Below are 20,686 nucleotides of genomic sequence, written 5' to 3' on the forward strand. Positions count from 1 at the left end.
CTGCCTTTGATCCTCAGCACTACATACTAAATAAATAAATAAATAAAGTTTTTTTTAAAAGACTTTACAGTGTTACATTGTGATGCTGAAGTGTAGGGTCAGAATAAATATGCAAAAGAGGTCTTATACAAGAGGATGGATACCTAGGTGCATGTATTTTAGTTTATTTTCTAAGGTGTGTGTGTGTGTGTGTGTGTAAGAAAGAAGGGCATATGTATTGGGAGGATGGGGGGTTATTGTCATTTGGTCATTAAATAGATAAAGCTAAATACCTAGCACTCAAAGTTTCAGGAAAAAGTAGGTGTAAATATGCAGAGAGCAGGAAGGAGGAAGGCCAGCTACCATGGGCCCGCACACCCTGAGAAAGCCGAGCCTGGGCTGAAGGGAGCAGGTGAGGAGGCGCCAAGAGTTCTGCAGGCAACAGAAGCAGCAAATTTTGAAGACCCAGGGTCCTGGTGCTTTTAACGTCCCCGAAGCCCAGGTCAGGAGAGCAGAGATATTAATGTGGAGGTCAAAAGGGGACGCTAAGAAAAAGTAGAGATCAGGGAGGTCTCAGTGCTTGGAGTAGGCTCTACTTGATCCCAGTGCAAACCACAGAGTGCTAGGTAGGAAGTGACATGACCAGCTCTGCCTTGGTTAGCGTCGCACTTACTGTTTGGAGATGGGGACAGGAGGAGGACCTCCCTGGGAGTGGTTAAGGAGGTGCCCCCCAGAGGGTGGGGCTGTAACTCAATGGTGGAATGCTTGCCTGGTACACATGAGACCCTGGGTTCGATCCTCGGCACCACATAAAGATACATAAATAGAAAATAAAGGTATTGTGTCCATCTACAACTACAAAATAAGAAGAAGAAGAAGGAGAAGGAGAAGGAGAAGAAGAAGAAGTTGGTTCCCCAGGGTGTGGCTAAGAGGTACACCTGGATGTGGCTGAGGGCAGTCTGGACGTGGCTAAGAGGGTACCCCTGGGTGTGGCTTCTTAGAGGAACAGGAATGAAACCACGTGGAAAGAGCACAGGTTTATGTTTGTTGAGGAGGCTGATTTCACCTGGCGGGTGGACAGAGGAGTAAGGGAGTAAGCAAAAGATGCTGCTGAGTTTTCTGGCTGAGCAACTGAGAGGATGGTGATGTCCTGGCAGGCTTGAATTTCGGTGGAGGAGGAATTTGTGCAAAAATATATGTCTGTTGTGAACAAGCAGAGTTTGAAATGCCCTCCTTCTACATTCCAGTCATCCCAGATAATACTCTGTATTTCTTATCATAAATCATAGAAAACAAGGCTGGAAAAAATCTTGGAAATCATTTAATTTCATTCTATGCACGAGAAAACTAAGATCCAAAGGATTTAAGAGAATTCCCCAAAGATATACAGGATTCTAACCCCAAACACACTTCTTGACCCATAGCCAGGACTCAGGGCTCCTTGCTAGTACCCTGGGAAGGTCCTCTCAGCAGTTTTGTTTGTTGTGATCCTGGCGATGGAACCCAGGGCCTTGTGCATGCTCAACCACTGGGCCACATCCCCAACCCCTTTTCATTGTCATTATCTTTAAAAAATTTTTTTGTTATTCACACTGGGGATTGAACCCAGGGGCACTCTACCACGGAGCTACATCTTTAGTCCTTTTTATTTTTTTATTCTGAGACAGGGTCTCACTAAGTTGTTGAGGCCTTGAACTTGTGATCCTCTTGCCTGGGTTGCTGGGATTCCACCCGTGTACCACTGCACCCAGCTCATTCATTGTCATCCTCTTGACTACTTGCCCTGAACAAGAAGCTCAGCCTCCTGAAGTACTTGCTTCAACATGAGAAATATTTGGCCTTCTTACCTTCTCAGACAGCTTTGTATGTGAAAGTTCTACATTCACAGAAGTAAAAATAATCAGACGCAGTAGAAATGTTTAAAAATAGTGAAAGTTATTCCCTGGTCAATTTAGCCACAGAAATCTCATTAGGTCATTTCAGCCTTCACTATGATTACTTAAAAACAACACAAATCATTGAGTACATTTTCACTAATCTACACATCAGTTTTGACTAAGGAGTGCCTTCAATCTCCATTTCTGTGCCTTAGAGTTGCCCATAGAACTTCATTCTTTCAACCAGCGTCAATAGGATTTGCAACAATTCTTTTCTGAAGATATAAAATCTACAGCTTTTGCTCACTGAACTTTCATTTTTACAATCTATTAGAGTAAAATGGTAGATGCTAGAAACAACATAATATCGAATGAGGGAACAAAACCCAAAACTTGACCCAACACAAGTTAAACAGGAACAAAAAAAATGCTTACCTGAGGCGGGAATCCTTAAAGGTGTCAAGATATTCAGGGTAACTCCATGCGATTTGGCTTCCTTTACATCGAAGCTCTACCGTTTGACCTGCCGTCAGACTCAGGGTAGCAGCGGGTTTCTGGAAGCGACCTTTTTCCATCACTTGCATCATGATAGACTGAGTCTTTGGTGTGGAGTCAGCTGAGTCCCTGTCTTTGATTTTAGGGATTTTGGGTTTCACCTTTTTGTTGGTAGGTTTGATTCTGTTCTCTCCTTGCTCTTTTGGACGCTTGTTCTTGGGAGGGTCTTGGCCAGCAACTGTACAAATGGGAGGAGAGAGCAGTGGGCTAGCATTGTGACATCCCCGGAGTATGTGAAAGCCCAAGTGGGTAATCTTTTAATACCCCTCTTGTCGGATCTTGAACTTCCAGCCTCTAAGACTGAGAGAAAATGAATTTTTGTTGTTTAAGCCACTCAGTGTATTTTGTTACAGCAGCCACAGTGTTAATGGCACGAGTTGGAGTTGGGTTCATGTTCTACAGAGGTGAAGAATGAACAGAGTTGGGAATGCTGCCAAGGGGTTAAGAAGATTCTAAACTAGGATTGAGAAGAGCCGATGGTACTGGCCTTGGGCAACCCCAAGATGAAGCACTGACTCCTGACCTAGAGGAGCCTCAGGTTTTCCAGCCTCCAGGCCAGAGGAGGCCTCTATACCCACTCCCTCTCCTTATGCTGGGGCCTGGACCAGAGAGAGAACCCCAAATCTGGTTTGGCAGGAGGAGCTTCCTAGCAGACCTTAGGAGTAACCCCGAGTACTGCTGGTGGTCAGTGCTGGACAGCAGCACCTACAGGTTTCTGTGGGAATCCACAGCAGGGAACTTGGTCCAGAAAGTTTGCCTGGAAGAAACAACACCTGGAAAGGAAGTTTGGACTCCCTGTACACTGCATCTGAGTTAGACAGTCCTGCGCTCCTACCTAGCTCTGGGAGTGTCAGCAAGTCAAGGAGCAGCTGAAACCACAAAGGCAAGGGACAGATCTGATGGCCTTACTATGTCAAGACCTGGCCAGATATCTCACCTTCTTGAGGCCCAAAGAGCAGTCAACCATTCTAAGAGATGGCCTCCTCACTCATTTCTGCCCACCTGTCCCCGCCACACCCCCCCCCCTCCTGGACTTGGAGCTGGACCTTTGCATTGCCTCTGGCTGATGAGGATGGACTTCTGCTGAACTGCCCCATCACTTTAATAAGAAGGAAAAAACTCCTGGCAAATACCAATCTAGGACTATGAGGACAACTCGGTGGCTCAAGGAGGAAGAGGCCTGTGATTGGACCACCGCTCTTCTCTACACCAAGATGGCCCCTCCAGCTTTGCTTATGATCAAATGCAGCCGAAGTGACAATTATTTGTGAAGGGAAAGCCAATAACACTAAGCAACCATTATAAAGGAGAACCAGCTTTTCCTCTACCAAAAGTAAAACAAGACTGTGCCTGTGGAAAGGAAGGAACAAGGCAGTCTGGTGCCAGGAGGGGGACTGAGAAAATGGGTGAGGGTCCAAGGACATGGCAGAGAGGAGCCAGGGAGAGGATGAGCTCACAAGTGTGGCTTTATTGCCAGCTCAGCTCCACAGCCAACATCCATCTGCTGTTCAATAGTCCCAGGCACTTGTGAGACTTCCAACTGGACGAATTAGCAGTTAGGATGGGCTAGATTATGCTGCAGTAACGATATGCCTCCTCCTTGAATCTCAGTGGCTCAAAATAGCAAAATGAAAGGAAATATCTGTACTCAAAGTATCTTGGCATCCAATGTATTGGTTTCCCCCATCAAGCAATTATCCAAGTCTCTTGATACTAAATGTGTCCTATAATTCATTTCAGTTCTGATACTATCTACCTAGCAGAAGCATAAACCCTGTGTTCCTGGCAAAGGCCTGGCATTGAAGATCCCAACAAGTCAAGTTAAGTCACTTACCCCCCAAAATAAATGGAAAAGTAATAGTGAAAAGCAGGAAAGGAACTTTAATTAGTACAGCTATACTGGGAAGACAAAGGGGATGAGTATTTCCAGTTCTGTCTTCCAGGGTACTGACATGAACTTCCAGATTATATGGATAAAAACTAGAGAGATGCATAGTCAAGCAGTCTTGGGCAAACTATGGTGGATCATTATCTCAGGATTAGTAAGGTGGGGCCTGATCTAAGATAAGAAAGTTGCTGTTGTCTGAGAAGGAGTTTGCACTCATGCAAGATGTTTATCAATCAAATCCATCCTTCCTTGAATCCAAGGTGACTCAGATGCAAAATGGAGACAGAGATGCCAAGTTTTTAATTGTGCTTTTAGCTACCCATTGGACATTTCCAGGCCCAAGTGAACGGCCTAACTCCTTGTTACACCTACAGGTTAAGGGCCCCGTCACAGGAGTTGCTCTCATATTAGATGATACTGAGTCTCTGGTCCTTTTGGCTAACTGGATTACAAATCAGGGATTCCCATGACCCCCTCCTCATGTTTGATAATTTTCTAATGACTCATAGAACTCAAGGAAACACTTCACTTGTGTTTACCAGTTTATTATAAAGGATACAAATGAACAGCCCAAAGCAGAGGTACACAGGGCAATATGGAGGGACCTTTGTGCTTCTGTGCCCTCTCCAAGCACACCATCTCCTGCACCCATGAAGCTCTCCAAACCCCTTTACTTAGGGTTTTTAATGGAGTTTCCACTATGTAGGCATGACTGATTAAATAACTGGCCATTGGTGATTGAACTCAATCTGCAGCCCCCATCTCCTCGCCTACTCCCAGAGCTCAGGGAGTAGGGCTGAAAGTTCCAATCCTCTAATCACATGGTTGGTTCCACTGGGCAACAGCCTCATCCTCTAAAAATCACCTCATTAACATAAACTCAAGTATGGTTGAAGGGGCTTATTGGATTTTTTTTTTTTTAAATCATCCTTGTAACTCAGGAAGCTACAAGGGTTTTAAAGATCTGTGCTCAGAACTGTGGACAGAGACCAAAAATAAATTTCTTCTTAGATCACAGTCTCACAGAAGGTTAATTTTGCTCATTGCACACACCCATAAAGTGTTGACTGGACAGGTCATTCTTACACAAGGACCTCCTCTCACCTCAGGACCCAGGCTAACAGAGCAGCCACCAGAACACTGCCAGGCACCAAAGCAGAGGAAAATGGAGTGTGTAGAAGATTGCTCACTGCTTTTGAAGCTTCGGTCTAGAAGTGTAACATCATTCCAATTCACCTATTATTGACCCAAACAAGTCATATTTAACTCCAAGGGAGGTAAATGCAATACTACCATGTTCTCAGAAGAAGACCTATAAATTATGGTAACCAGAGCTCTAGGACTCATACCCAGGGTCTGCAGATGAAGCCATGAAGGAAAGAGTAACTTACCCTGAACAGGTGGAACTGAATAGGTCATGATTTTCTCTGTGAGCAGGGCAGCAATGGCCCTTCCCTCTGATTATTTGTATATGCATAGGAACATGGAGGAAGCAAGGAATCTGGTTGCTCCCAAAACAAAGAATGTAAAGAAAAATCTTTGGTTTTCCACTTTATACAATTTTGTAATGTTAGGAATTTAACCATAAAATTAATTTTGTGTGGATTAATCTATGAAACTCAGCATACCTCCCCAACTATTCAAGAATTGAGTGCTTCGATTCACAATAGCCAAACTATAGTACTAATCTGTGTGTCCATCAATGGATGAATGGATGAAGAAAATGTGGTACAGATACACAATGGAGTTTTACTCAGACATAAAGAAGAATGAAATTATGTCATTTGCAAGAAAATGGACAGAACTTGAGAATATTATGTGAAGCAAAATAAGCCAAATGCAAAAAGTCCAGGGTTGTATATTTTCTCTCAAATGTGGAAACTAGAGAGGAAAAAGAAAAAGAAAGGTGTGTGTATTGTGGGGCAGGCAGGAAAATCAGTAGATGAAAGGGAAAGGGGTGGTGGTGGGGGGAAATACTGTGGAATGTCATTGGCCAAATTATATTGTTATATTTTGTGCATCTACAAATATGTTGCAACAAATCCTGCTATTACACACAATTGTAATGGGAAAAATACCCCCTTTCTCATTGTCAAAACTGTTTTCATTAATTATCACAAATAATCATTATTCATTCATTCTTTAGTTTAAACAATTTTAAAGGAATATATTTCAGCTTCAAAAATATTATTCAAATTCAGCAAAATATTTCACATATGAACTGAAATTTGCCCTTATAAACAAAAAAATATTATTCCTTGTAGTTCATTCAAAATCTGCTTTTGGTCTTATTCATCCCTGAGTTCTCACTGTTCGGTTTGAGTCTATCATTTAAATGCAGGGTTTTGGAGTCTCATGGGACTGGAGACCCAAATAGCACCGGAAGTGTACTCAAAAGACTTTGTGCCATAACAAACTCTCTTTCAAAATGAAAGTGTAAAGTGGATTCTAAATTTGTCAAGAGCTGACAACATTCATGCAGAATACAAGGTCTCTTAAACAATAAGTGCTAAACACATGATAATTTAAAGCTTACAGATAAGTTATTAAAACTAAACATTAACTGTAGCAATGGTTCAGAGTTGCTCCAATGAAATATATTTGGAGGAGGAGGATCTTATCACCAACGTTGTTGAGAGTTGGCAGCAAATAGAGATAATAAAAAGCTGACCTACTTTAAGTTGGCGTACTTATTGTTTTGCCTTCTCTTCAGACAATGCACCCTTTATTACCTGTCTCAGGGAGAGTTGCTCCCATGGCCCTGCCCTTGGCAGGCCACTGGGCTCGAGAAACCTCAGCAAAGTCTCCTATAGCCGTGCCGTTGTCCACTCACCAAGGATAAAAAGGCGAATAGGCACCTAAGTTTCAGCTGGACCATCTGTCTGCATAAGCTCAAAGGGTGACTTGATCTATGCCCACAGATTTACCCAAGCATCCAAACTTATGGAACCTTAGAAATCAATTAGGTAAAGTCTTTGTGCTATAGGTTAAAATAATAAAGGATGCTCTAAAAAGTTAAATAAATTGTGCATCACTCTACTTATGAGTGGCAGATGGTAGAATAAAACTCAAGTCTCCTGATCCCTATTCCAAAGTGCTCATTTCACTATGTGGAGATAGATATTTTGTATATATTTGCAATATATGACTACACAAACCTCAGCCAATTGAGGGAATTGCAGGGCATTTGTATAAAATGGGGAAATGATAAGTCAGGAGAAAATCATAATCAAAACTCAATTAATTTGAACTGAACTATGAAATGATAAACTAGGATACCAGAAAAGGCTTACCTTTTGATCTTTCATTTTCTTTTTCCTTTATCCTTATGGTTCTGGGGATTGAACCCAGAACCTTCAGTATGGGTACAACATTCTACCAACTGAGCTATATTCCCAACCCATGCCATTTGATCTTTGAGACAGGAGCCATTTAGCCTCCACTCAGTTCAGCCTGAGCCAGACTCTGGAACCAATCCCGCTACTTGGAACTCTCAGCTCAGAGTCCACTTCCAGTCCTCAGTACACTGCCTTCCTTAGGCTTGTAAGCCTTGCTCCCTGAGACCTGCTCTTTTCTGTGGCCTCAGGTCTGGTTAGGACCAGCTCCTCTCCTAGGCCTTTGTTTCTTCTTATTTCCTTTCTTTCCTCTACTCCAGTTCTTCTGGGTCATAGTTCCTGCTGAACTTTCTCAATCCCCTTAAGGAGTAGAACTGTGTCCTTGAACCCTGTTCTCCAAGACAGAGTTCCCAGTGCCTGTTGTTGAAACTGTTGTTTGTCTAGACTCCCACTGACCTTCATTATTTGATTTATTCACGCTTGGTTCTAATGATGGCACACACAGTGGCTACCTAACTTGGTGTTTTCTTTATCATATAACAGGAATTCAAGTGATCAAAATAACAATAAACAACTGGGGGTGATGGTACATGCTGTAATCCTAGTGAAGCAGAAGACTAAGGCAGGAAGATTGCAAGTTCAAGACCAGCCACAGCAATTTAGCAAGGCCCTAAGCAACTCAGCAAAACCATGTCTCAAAATAAAAAATAATAAGAGCTGGGGATGTGGCTCAATATAAAAGCTTGTCTGGGTTCAATCCCTAGTTTAAAAAAAATCACTAAATGACAATAACTTTCTGAAATCCTTTGGAATTTAGTCTTTGTCTGACTTCTGAACTGTCAGATCCTATGTGACTGTGCTACTCAGGAACATCATATTATCTAATTACAGATATCATGCATCCAAATATTTGCTACTATATTTGCAAAAACATATGACTTTTTTGACCAAATAGATCCATCAATTGATCCAATGTATCACTGCTCCAGGTATCTGACCACAGAATTGATCCATGATTTGGTGCTAATAACACTAAATTGAAGAAGCCAGCCTGAGAAGAGTTGGAGAGCTTGTGCATAGTCATATGTGAGGCTCTGGCTTCAAGCACATGTGTGTATATGCACACTCACACTCATGCAGAATCCCAGCCTAGTGGCCCCACAGAGCCAGAGAATACTGGGATTGAGGAACTGCCAAAATCCATGTCTAATTTTTTTAAAAAAATATTACTTACTTAACTATGTAAATTGGTTATATCCCAAAAGGCTTTATAAGAATTTGTATCATAAGTAAATAAAAGTGACAATCTATTAACATGGCATTTTTGAAACTACTGCATAGTATATTTCATAGAGAAATAGGTGGCAAAATTCACAGACAATAAAATATCATCATTGGCTTCAGGTTCCCAGCTTGCCACCTACTAACTGCATGTCCTGGGAAGTTATTTGCCCTCTCTCTGACTGAGCTTCCTCTTCTGTAATTGAGAACGATATGGTAATAATAACTATTGCATGGATTGTTGGGAGAATTAAATGAGCTAGTGTGTTTAAAATGCTAAGAATAATGTGTGATCCATAGTAAACACTAGTTAAGTGCTATTTGTTGTTTTGTAGTTGTTTCATGTGACTCCATGGTAAACTGGTAGTGAAACAAAGAAGCTATCATTCTTTTTGTAATTAACAGATGCCAAATAGCTTACTCCAGGTTATTGAGAAGGTAGTGAGTGCAAAGCCAGATCCTTTGACTCCAAGTCTAGAGCGTTCTCTGGTGCATGCCATTGTCTTTCCACCATAGAGATGAGCATCTTGTGGCAATTTCACTTTATTTGCATAAATCTCAGGCATAGCACCATTGTCTAAGTGGATTCTTGGATGGGCCCAGCCCTTCACAAGGAGTTCCAAGTCAAACAGAACTTGACACTGGGGATGAGAGCACAGGGGCCGGAGATGACTTTTCCAAGGCATATATTAGCACCCACAAGGGAGGAGACGCTGGTCAAAAGCTCCCAGTGAATGACCCTATGTTACACAGCAAGAAGCAAGCAGGAAAAGGACCGGGATTATTCAGCATTGATTTAGAATTTCCATTCAGACTTTCTTCATGAAATCTGACCTGGCTATTGACCTCTCTAATTCTGTAGGCTTGTGTTGGAGAAGCAAATAAATTCATTAATTGAATCATTGCTGCTTAGTGGAGGATTATATGTTGAACATAGTCATTAACATGAAAGAGCTACAGCTGTTTGTTTTCCTCCCTGATGGGCAGTTAAGGGGAAAGGCCAGCCCTGAGGGTAGCGTCAAGTAACCCCCACACCATAAACCCTTTGGAGCAGCTCAGGTGTTCCCCCATTTTACTTGTATAGACTGAGATGTCTTTTCTTGTTTTTCCACTCTTCCTGAAAAACCCCATAAGAACACATACAAGATACAAAGGTGGAAAGATTAGACCTTTTCCTTTCCAGAACCCCACTCCAAAACCCCTCCCACCACTTTTAAAAGTATCATTTTCATAAAATTGCAGAGGATTCATTACTTCTGTTTCAGGATAGAATTTGAGGCATTTTCCCAGAACTGTTATTAGAACCCAGATGATGATGTGCTTCTTAAAAACCTTTATCCTCTTGGCTCTCAGTTATCTGCTGTCATTGTGCCTCTGACAACTCTGCTGTCTCCTTGGCAGCTCTTCCTTCTCTTTTCTGCTCCATCTCAGCCCCCAAGGCTTAGTCCTGGCAGCTTCTCTCTAGTGACATTCACTCTCTAAGTGACCTCACACCATCCAAGGGCTCTGGCATCATTTACATGTGGTGAGCTGCCCTCCCTCCAGTCTTGACCTTGCCTCTGAACTCAGATCTGAATATCCCATGGCTTACTCAGCACTGCTGCTTAGAAAACTCGCTGGTAATACATCTATAACTGAACTCTGAAAGTGATTTAGACCTGCTTCTTCTCCAGAGTTTCCTTTAACAGTAAATGGCAAGTCTGTGGACCCAGTTGCTCAGAACAAAAACCTCAGAGTCTTACTGGATCCTTTTCTTTATCTCCTAAGCCATATTCAATCCCGGAGCAAATGCTTGTGGTTTTGACTTCAAAACTGACTCTGACCCCAGTCTCCTTTCCCTCCATCTACTTCCATAATCTGCCATATCCTTGCCCAAGCCATATTTTATTCACACTATTAAGCCACCTCATAAGTAGGGTCCTGGTTTCCACCTAGAACTCAACTTTTGAAAATATAAATCATGGTCATTTTTCTGCTCAGAACCTCCAGTGACTTTCACCTAATTTAGAAGAAAGTGTTAAGTCTTCCCATGTGCTACAAGGCTTTACCATCTCCTGTTACATTTCATGGTCCTTAGGCACCATGGTCATCGGCCACCTGGAAGCTGCTGCACTCGCCATAGCCTTCACCTGAATGCAGGGCTCTTCTTTCCAACATCTGTAGGGGTTGCTTCCTCCCCTTGGCATCATGCACCTCTCATGTCTCACCCTGGGTTATTGGTGGAATTGTGTCCCTCAAAAAGACATGTTGAAGTCCTAACCCCTGGTACCTGTGAATATGAACTCCTTGGAATAGGGTCTTTACAGATATAATCGAGTTAAGAGGAAGACAGAAGATAGGGTCTCATCCAGTATGACTGATGTTCTTATGAAAAGAGGAGAGACACACCAAGAGGAAAATGCCACATGAGGACAGAGACACACACAAAGAAGACAGCCATGTGACATCAGCTGCATTGGGGGTGATGCAGAGGTAAGCCACAGAGAACCAAGAATTGCCAGACACTGCTAGATGGAGGCTCAAAAGCATCCTGACCCGAGTTTCAAAAGCAACAAGGTCCCGCTGAAACTTTGATTTTGGATTGCTGGCCTCCAGAACTGCAAGAGAATAAGCTTCTGTTGTTTCAAGATACCTGGTTCATGGTACAGGTTGAGCATCCCTAATCCAAAATCCGAAGTCCAAAATGCTCCAAAATCCAGAACTTTTTGAGTACCAACATGACATCACAAAAGAAAATTCCATAAACACCGTGTGCAGTGACACACAACTGTAATCTCAGTGGCTAGGGAGGCTGAGGCAGGGGGATTGTGAGTTCAAAGCCAGCCTCAGCAACTTAGTGAGGCCCTCAGAAACTCACTGCTACCCTGTCTTTAAATAAAATATTTTAAAAAAGGGGATGGGGATATGACTCAATGGTTAAGTGCCCCTGTACCCTGGTACCCGCCCCCCCCCAAAAAAAGAAAAAGAAAACAAATTCCATACTCAACTTCATGTGACATTTCACAGTCAAAACACAGATGCACTAAAAATATTGTACATAAGGCATATATTAAACATAAATGAAATTTGTGTTTAGAATTGGGTCCCATCTTTATTATAATCACTTATATATGCAAATATTTCAAAATCTGAAATATGAAGCATGTCTGATTATAAGCATTTCAGATAAGTGATACTCAACTTGTTTGTTATAGCAGCCACAGGGAACTAATGCACCTGAGTTAATGATTCTTCATGCCACTTATCAATTCCCCAAATTATGTCTTATTTATTTATTTATTTACTTTTAAAAAGTACATGACCTGATTTTTTTTAATATTTATTTTTTAGGTGTGGATGGACACAACACAATGCCTTTATTTTTATGTGGTGCTGAGGATTGAACCTGGGTCCCACCCATGCTAGGTGAGCACTCGACCGCTGAGCCACAATCCCAGCCCCATGTCTTGTTTATTTATTATCTGTCCTCTCCATTTGCTTATGAGTATCTCTAACTGGGATCTTGGGCAATTTATTCACTGTTTTCATGCTACTGGTGTCATGTGCACCTCTAATCACCCCCACCACATGAAGAGAAATAACGTTTCTAAAAACATAACTCATATTAGAATTAGGCATGGCAGGGCTGGGGATGTGGCTCAAAAGGTAATTCGCTCACCTGGCATGCACAAGGCTCTTGGTTCGATCCTCAGCACCACATAAAATAAAATAAAGATGTTGTGTCCTCAGCACCACATAAAATAAAATAAAGATGTTGTGTCCACCGAAAACTGAAAAATAGATATTAAAAAATATTCTCTCTCTCTCCTCTCTCTCTTAAAAAAAAAAAGAATTAGGCATGGCAAACTTTACTAGGTTAGAACAGATGTTCGCCCCCACTTGCAAGGAATCCTTTTCCTCCTCATAAAAACCTCTCTTCCAGATGTGATCTCAAAGGCCATGGGACAAGTCAAGCCTTGGGTCTACAGTTTGTGATTTGGGATCAGAAGCAGGCAGCATTGGGATCAATCTGCCAATCAGAAACCAGCATTGAAAGTCCAGTACGACTTTCCTTAGTTGTTCCTGATCTGAATCTGCCCCACAACTCAAAACAGAAAAAAATAAATAAATAAAAATAAAAAACACCAAAAATAATTCTGGCTAGGCTGAGAAAAGTGTTATATAACTTAATAAAGCAAATTTACTGCCAAGTATGTGTTCAATATTTTATCCATGGTCTATAAATCATACATATGGACTTTAAAAAACAAAATCTCAGCCCAATTTTCACACATAAAATTTATTCATTATTTCTTATAAAATATTCAGTCTGTATTCAGCTTTCTCTGTCTTACAATGCCCACTGAATGAATCACATTTTGTTTAAACAGATGCTAATTAATTTAGGCAGATGTTGGTAACAGTTCACATGATCTGGGTACACCTTGGCGGAAGACATCTCCTGAACCTCTAAGACTGGCGTCTTGGGTATAAACAAAATGAGTGGACTATTTGGAATTATTTTGTCTGGCCATTTCCTTCCCTATTCAAAAAAAATGGTACCAAATACTGCATTTCCTCCATTTCAACTGTCACATACAGGGGCCTGCCAGGAGCATTTTAATATTGGATTTTACAAACTGAACTCATGCCAACTTCTCTCTGGGCAAAGAGTAAACATTGCTCCTCCAGCGGAACTCTGCCTATATTTTATTAAGCATGGCTCTAGGCTGAAGGATCCACATGCTCAACTTCAAGTCCCACAAACCACCCTTAACTTCCCAAAGTAGAATTTTTTTCTCTCTAAATGATTATAATTTCACAGGAAAGAAAGGAACTGTTCAGGATTGAGGAGTGTTTTAAAATTTGAACCAGGTTGAGCCAGTGTGAGGTGGCATAACAGCAAAAAAATGCTTTCCAACCAAATCTAAGCAAATGCATGGCTGTAGCCAAGGAATTTCAAGGGAGGTTTGGAACCAGGATGTAACCAGATGAAAGATGTACTGCAAAAATAACAACAATTAAAGAGGCAAACTAAACAGCAGATAGATACTACAAAAATAGAATATATATGATCTATACCATATATATGTGTGTGTGTGTGTGTGTATACATACACACACACACAAACATACATACATACAAATAAAACCGGACCCTGTGGTTTTGAGTCCACACAACAGTAAGAACCACAAGCAGGCACACGTTTTAAAAAGTGCATTTATGTGGTATAAAAATGCATTTTTCTTCGCCTTTTTCCATCCCATTAGAAATGAAGCAACGTGACAGCGGTGGGGTTGAGGTTTAAGGTTTCACAAAAATTTATGGTCAAAGACTTATGCAGATCTTGCAGGATTTAAGCCCAAACCGGTATACAGAAATAAATTCAGGACTGCGGGGGAGGCCTCTTGGAATTTTGTGCAAGAATTTTGCGTAAGAATCAGCAATTGCCTTGCTTGGGTGACACCGGCACTCAGTAGCTGAGGTCCGATTGCAGCGCGGAAATGGAAGCGATCTACCCCTCCCGCGCCACCTCCCAGACCGACACGTTGACACCGGGGTTGGACCAGGCTCTGGCTGAAGATGCTCCGTTTGCCCGCGGAGGGCTTTTTTTGCCCGAGAGGGCTGGAGCGGACGCGATGGGTTCCTGAGGGTCCAAGTAACGGCCACTTTCTCAGAAGGCTAGCAGGAGAGGTGGAGAGCAGAAGAAAGGAGACTCTCTTACCCAGGGGCAGGTGCACCGGGCAGGGAGTCGTGGGAGCAGAACCACAGACTGCCGAAGCAGGAGGAACTGCTGGCTAGAGCAGGATGGGGACGGGGGTCGGGGGGCTATAGGCAGCACAAGCCCGATCGTATCCGTCCAGAGTCACTCACCATTCTCCAGCACCTCGAGCACCAGGAGAAGACCAAGCAGCAGCCAAACCTTCATCTTCAGGGCTGGGGACTGCGGGTCGGTGGCGCGGCGCTGAGGGCTGCGCAGGACGGGGCAGGGCAGGGCAGGGGCGCCGCCTCCAAGCCGCGGCGGCAGCACGGGGCGGGCGGCTGGGAGGCTGCAGCTGGAGGATTCGGTTTCATGAGGAGGAACACAATTTGGGGGGAAAGTTACAGAGATTTTTTTTTTTTTCTTTTAAAAAATTCCCTGTGTAATGTGACCCCTCCTGCCCCCTGGCGGAGCGGTGAAGAGCAGTACTACTTCTGAGTTCTGAGGAAGGTCTAAAGGCGAAATGTCAATGACAATAACCACGCCTCGATTTCTCTCCAAGTCTCAGCGTTTTTATCAAGTTTACAAGTTCGAGAAGGTCTTGGGTGGCACCCGCACTCAGTAGCTGAGGTCCAACCTGTGGGTATGGATGGAGTCACACAATATATCTATGCAAATGTCACCAGCGCTTACTCCACCTGCTCAAGCAGGGCCGTAGTGCTCTGTAAAAAGTTCCCCCTAAACTTGTTTGATCCCAGAAGGTCAGTGTCTGTCTGTCTGCCTGGTTTTCTGTCGGTCTGTCTGTCTCTTTCATTTGTTGCACTGTGGCCCTTGATTATTCCTGCTGTCACCCTATGACTGGACAGAGATGAGCTATGCACCCAGGACTGAACCTACTGAAAAAGGAGTAAGGAGCATCTTACTACAGCTGAGACATATGAGGGGAGGTGCCAAATATGGAAGAGTCTGCATTGCCAGCAGAAGGACTCACAGCTGGCCAACTCCTTCCCACCAAGATTTTGGAGGAATTGCTTGTTCCTCTAGTATAGAGAAAACCCACTGCTCTGCAGAACACTATACAGGTGTTTAGGAGGATCTGTGCCCCACCACCCCCAGATCCAAGTAACGGTATCAGTACCCTCCTCCCATGTTTTATCAGCGCTCTGGGCTCCTTGTAAGTATTGGATTCATTTTCTCCAGGTAGGCTCTTCAGTTCTAGTAATTGAATTTCATTCTCATGCATATTAAGAGTGTCCTGGGCCCTGAAATTCCCTACCAGCCTGAACAGCATAATGACACTGTCTTTTAAAATGAAACCAAACCAAACCAAAAAAGGTTAAAAGATATTCCTATGTACCCACCTATGTCCTCACCATGAAGCATTTGGAGATGACTAAGATGAAAAGGAAAAAAGTCAAAAAAAAGAAAAAAGAAAATACAATTACGTGCTAAGTTGTAGGACGCATACTATTAATACTAGAGAATTTCAGGAAGGTGAGTGATCAGTACAGGCTGAAGGAGAGTTGGAAATCACAGAGGCTCATGGCTTGAATTTGGAGAGCCAAGGGAGGAGGGAGGACAGAGGAGAGCATCCTTTTGAGCTGGTCAGTGGGGCATCGGCGAAGGCACAAAGCAAGACTGGCCCAGTAGCCTTGGTGGATCACAGGAGAGGGCAGGTTCATGGTGAAAGTAAAGTGGGAAAGATGAATGCATTGACAGTCCAGGAATGCAGACAGTGGGGCTGTGGTGTGGTGTGGTGTGGTGTGGCAGAGGACTTAGGCATTGTTTGCCCCTCAGCAGAGAAAGGTGAGAGGTTCTTGAGTTTGTGGTCCCACAAGATGAAAGCAGTTTGCAGTGTGAGAATGCCAGTGTGTGTCCCCCAGGTGAGAAGCAGGGCCTCAGTAGGAAACCAGTCTCATTGTGGTGTTAGCATCAAATATTACTACTATAAACTGCTAGACTGGAAGTCACAGGAAGGAGACTTCTCCCTTACCCCCAAGGTGAGAGGTGCCGGAGCATAGAAACGAGTGTTTCTCAGCTGCTTCATGCAGGAAGAACCAAGAATTCTATTTTCTGTTGCCAGATCTAGCTTTGCCATCTACCATCTACTTACACTGTTGCTGGGGAAAACTGTTATCTGGGAATAGAAAAGGCCAAGGACTCTCGACTCCTCTCACTACTCATTTAACCTTCCAGGATCTTGCATTCATAAAGGGAGGGAACTAGACTTGAGGATGGTTTGAACAGATGTGCACTGTGTGTTTGATGTTATGGTTATGAAGAGTAGGACATGGTCCATCATGGCCACTTTTAAAGAGTGGACACCAGCCTGGAGATAAGCATTTAGACTACTGCAGAACTGTGTGTCATTGTCATTAATGTAGACCAATGTCAGAATTTATTGACTGACAATAAATTCATAGGGTATACTATTTTCACCTGTAGAAAGAAGTTCACTGAATACTTGTGGGTTAACTGTTAGTCATAAGCTGGGTAATCACAAGTTCTTTTACTCCAGTCTTAATTTCTAATATATATAACACTCAGATCACACATCATACTTCACACAAATATATATATATATATATATATATATATATATATATATATATATATATATATATATATATATTTAACAGAAAGGCTAAGAATGGTTTAAGGCAACCACAGGGGTTAAGTCAGCTGAACTGAGAGGAAAGGCAGAGAGCGGGTACTAATGGTGGTTAGATTAGATGTTCAGGATGTCAAAATGCAGGAACTTATTCTATGCCAAGGTCCAGACAGACAGCAATTTCAGAATGTCCATTTGGAGTTTCAGCTTGGAGTAGGTCATGCATGGTTGTCATGGGCAGGAGAAACCATGCTCTGCTGAAGCTAGATGGCACAGGAAATTGAAGGTTTGTCACTATGGCAAATCTGTTGATGAGTGACCAGGTGACAGGGTCCAGTCTCGGGGTGCTCCTTGAATGAGGAGCCTTGAGTGAGGGGTTGCTCATTTGGTGATGTAAGTTTGATAATGCCCATGCATCCATGTGCTTCTGATTAATTTGATATGTTTACAGATGATCATTTTTATCAGCTCGATTAAATTTATTTGTCAGTTTGTGCCTTATAGTCGTGCTAGGCAAATGGTGGTTGTTGACTTGTACAATCAAGGTGTAGAGTCATTCCATCTCGATGCTTAAACTCAAAATGCAGTAGCTTATGGCAAGGTGCTTTCCAAAATGGAGTAACTCAGGTGTAGGCATAATCTGAAGCTCCTGTTCTATGTATCATGGAGTAACTCAAAGCAGGGCACGGCCTGTTCTCCACAGTCACCTTCTGGGGAGGATTCTGAGCAAAACCTCCTGGAGTGCATGCTGGCTTATGTACATCTGTCTGGCTGCCCCAGCCTGGGGTCCCTTTTCACTCTGAGTCTGTGAGTTAAGTGCTTCACACTCCCTCTCTGTTGGAGCCTGGGCTTCAGTCTAGAGTTCCCTCTTGCTGGCTCCACCGGGTAGCTGGGTCCTGTTCTCTGTTTTACCCGCCTGGAGCCCTAAGTCCACCCTTCTTTTGCCATTGGCATCAATTGTCACTTCCCTGGTTGGACCTGCTATCCTTTCTCATTCAGAGTGTGGCTGCAGCCCTCTAACTGATCTCTCCATCTCTCCTTCTTGTGTGTCAGTGGATGATCTCCCTAGCAATTAGATCCATCTTCAAATAAAACTCACGCTGCTCCACCCTTCCATGTCATTCCAGCAAGGCTCATCGTCTGGAGTTCTTGACCTTTGCTTGCCTCTCTGGCTTCCTCCTATGTGGTCACTCCCCTCCTGCCCTCCATTCCTCATGGTACTTGCCCCGACTTTCTGTACCCCTAGCCACCGCTTTTGCTGCTCCTGCCCCAAGAGTCCCCCCTCCATTTGACCATCTGCTTTCCTTTTGTCTCATCCCACTAATTTTTCATAAAATTAGCAGCCTCACTAATCTTACAAAATTTAGCTCGATCTCACACCCTGCCAGTTGTCCTAAGTACTTCCCTGGTATGTACACCTCTACAATAGCACTGACGACAGAACTCAGAATTTAGTTGTAATCTCTTTATGCTTTTCTCGTGAACTACCAACTATGAATTCAAAAGTAGGAAGTGTGCCTTATAAAAGTTGGCATTGCGCCACCAGTTCCTGGAAAATAATAATTATTTATTAGGAATTAACTATGTTTCAAGTAGAGTGTTAGGTCCATAGATCCTTACCATATGCTTATTGTCGATCCTAACAAACAGGCCTATGAGGTAGGCACTATTGTTATCCCCATTTCGTGGATAAGGATGCCCAAAGTCAAACTTTTGGTAAGTTACAATTCAGGTTTTTTTTTTCTTCTGTATATGTGGGTCTAAACCTTCATTCTGCTGGTTAAAATGAGCTGTTGTTATCCCTACAAATGAAGGCTCTTAAGCAGGGTTCCCCGGATCTACAGGCAGGAAAGGCTCTAAAGATGCTCTTCTTAAATTCTTGAAATCAGAGGGGAGTGCTTTGTGGTTATTCTAATAGACGTGTCAACAGAGAGCTTAAAATTTAAAAGGAAAACAGACGAACAGAATCCCGAGCTGTCCCATGGAGCCAGGGACTCCTGCTCGGCTTTTTGCAGGAGTAGGGAGGTATTGGTACTGCCGTAAAAGCAGCCACGAGAAGAAAACAGCTGAAATTTTTAATGAATTAACAACTGAATGAAGGCTGGCTGACACAAGAGTTGAGGGTCCCTGTGAGCCCCAGACACAAGGAGAATCCCAAATCCACTCCAACGAATCTTTGCTGATTGTTCACAAGAAGAAGCAGACAGAAGACCCGAGAAAACCTCCTTTAAGGGTGCATGGGATGAAAACTTGCCTTCTTCCTGAACTTTTCTCTTACATAAAGCAAAAGCTGAAAGCTGCTGGATGAGGGAGGAGAAGGCCTTCCACCTGTGGTTCCAGGCAAAAGTCCTTCTCTGTGGATGGAGGATTGGGAGGAAGAGCCATCTGCAGTGGGGCTAAGAGGTGGCTCTCCTCAGGGATCCTGTTCTGACACAAAGCAGAGGTCTGCTGCTGTGCTGGGAGGGACAGGAAACTTGCTCCTCCTTCCTCCAAAGCCCCTCTATTGACACAGGCCAATTTCTGTGCCTTTGGGAAGAAGGACAGGAACACTAAGGGAGGCCTCTGGTTAAGGCCCAGGCATGTAAGGCCTGCTTATGACTGAGCTGACACAAGACAAGCAAAAATGACCTTAGGAGGCTTGGACTGAGACAGAAGCCACTGTGGTCACCATTGCCAGGGGGCAAGAATGTAAAGAAACTCCCCAGGTGTCCTGGGTATGCAGCCTGCTGAAAGCCAGCAGTTAATCAGGAATACGGAGAAAACGAGAAAGCGTAGAAAGTGTGATCGCCGGGTTACATGATAAGAGTACATTTAGTTTTGGAATAAACTGCCAAACTGTCTTCTAAAGTGACTGTACCATTTTGCATTCCCACTAGCTGTTGTTTCACATCTGCATCAGCAGTGGGTGTCAGTGTTTGGGATTTTGGCCATTCTAATAGGGAAGCATTTAGTGTTATCTCCTTATTTTCATTTGCAATTTGCTAGTGACATAATGTTGAGCTTTTTTCATATGCTCATTTGCCATCTTTATATCTTCTTTGATGAGGTGCTTGTTCAGATATTTTGCCCATTATTTGCTTGGGTTGATTGTTACCTTATTTAAGGTGACTTTTACCCAACAAAGCTGACATAAAAGTGGGTGGGAATAGAACAGTGTTAAGACGGCAGGTCAGAGACCACAGACTTGGTTTGAATTTACTAATTAGTAATTGTGTGAACTGGGCAGTTTACTTATTTTCTCTGCCACTGCCTGGATTCTTACCTGGGATTTTGTACTATTGCTTCTACATCACTCAGTGGAAAAGCCAGATATAACACTACGTATGTATGATTCCATGCATGTTGAAAGACATTTTTGATGTGTTTGCTTTTAACACTGATCAGAAAGCAATAAACCTGGATGAAACTCATAATGGTTGTCTTTAAATCATGTGATTACAGGAGTCCTTTTAAAATGTGTATTTTCTGCATTCACAAAGT

General features: G+C 43.0%; 1 protein-coding gene across 1 annotated transcript in view; it reads right to left on the reverse strand.

Moving 5' to 3' along the window:
- The window catches only part of Pdgfrl (platelet derived growth factor receptor like), a 49,280-nt gene extending 34,268 nt beyond the window's left edge, over positions 1-15,012 (reverse strand). The window contains exons 1-2 of the mRNA XM_005334303.5: positions 14,769-15,012; positions 2,292-2,589 (exon numbers count right to left, since the gene is read on the reverse strand). Of these exons, the coding sequence (XP_005334360.1) occupies positions 2,292-2,589; positions 14,769-14,823 (353 nt within the window). The 5' untranslated portion in view covers positions 14,824-15,012. The remainder of the gene's footprint in view (positions 1-2,291; positions 2,590-14,768) is intronic.
- Positions 15,013-20,686: the final 5,674 nt, after the last annotated feature.

Source organism: Ictidomys tridecemlineatus, chromosome 14, assembly GCF_052094955.1.
Source record: "Ictidomys tridecemlineatus isolate mIctTri1 chromosome 14, mIctTri1.hap1, whole genome shotgun sequence".
Taxonomy (NCBI): Eukaryota; Metazoa; Chordata; class Mammalia; order Rodentia; family Sciuridae; genus Ictidomys; species Ictidomys tridecemlineatus.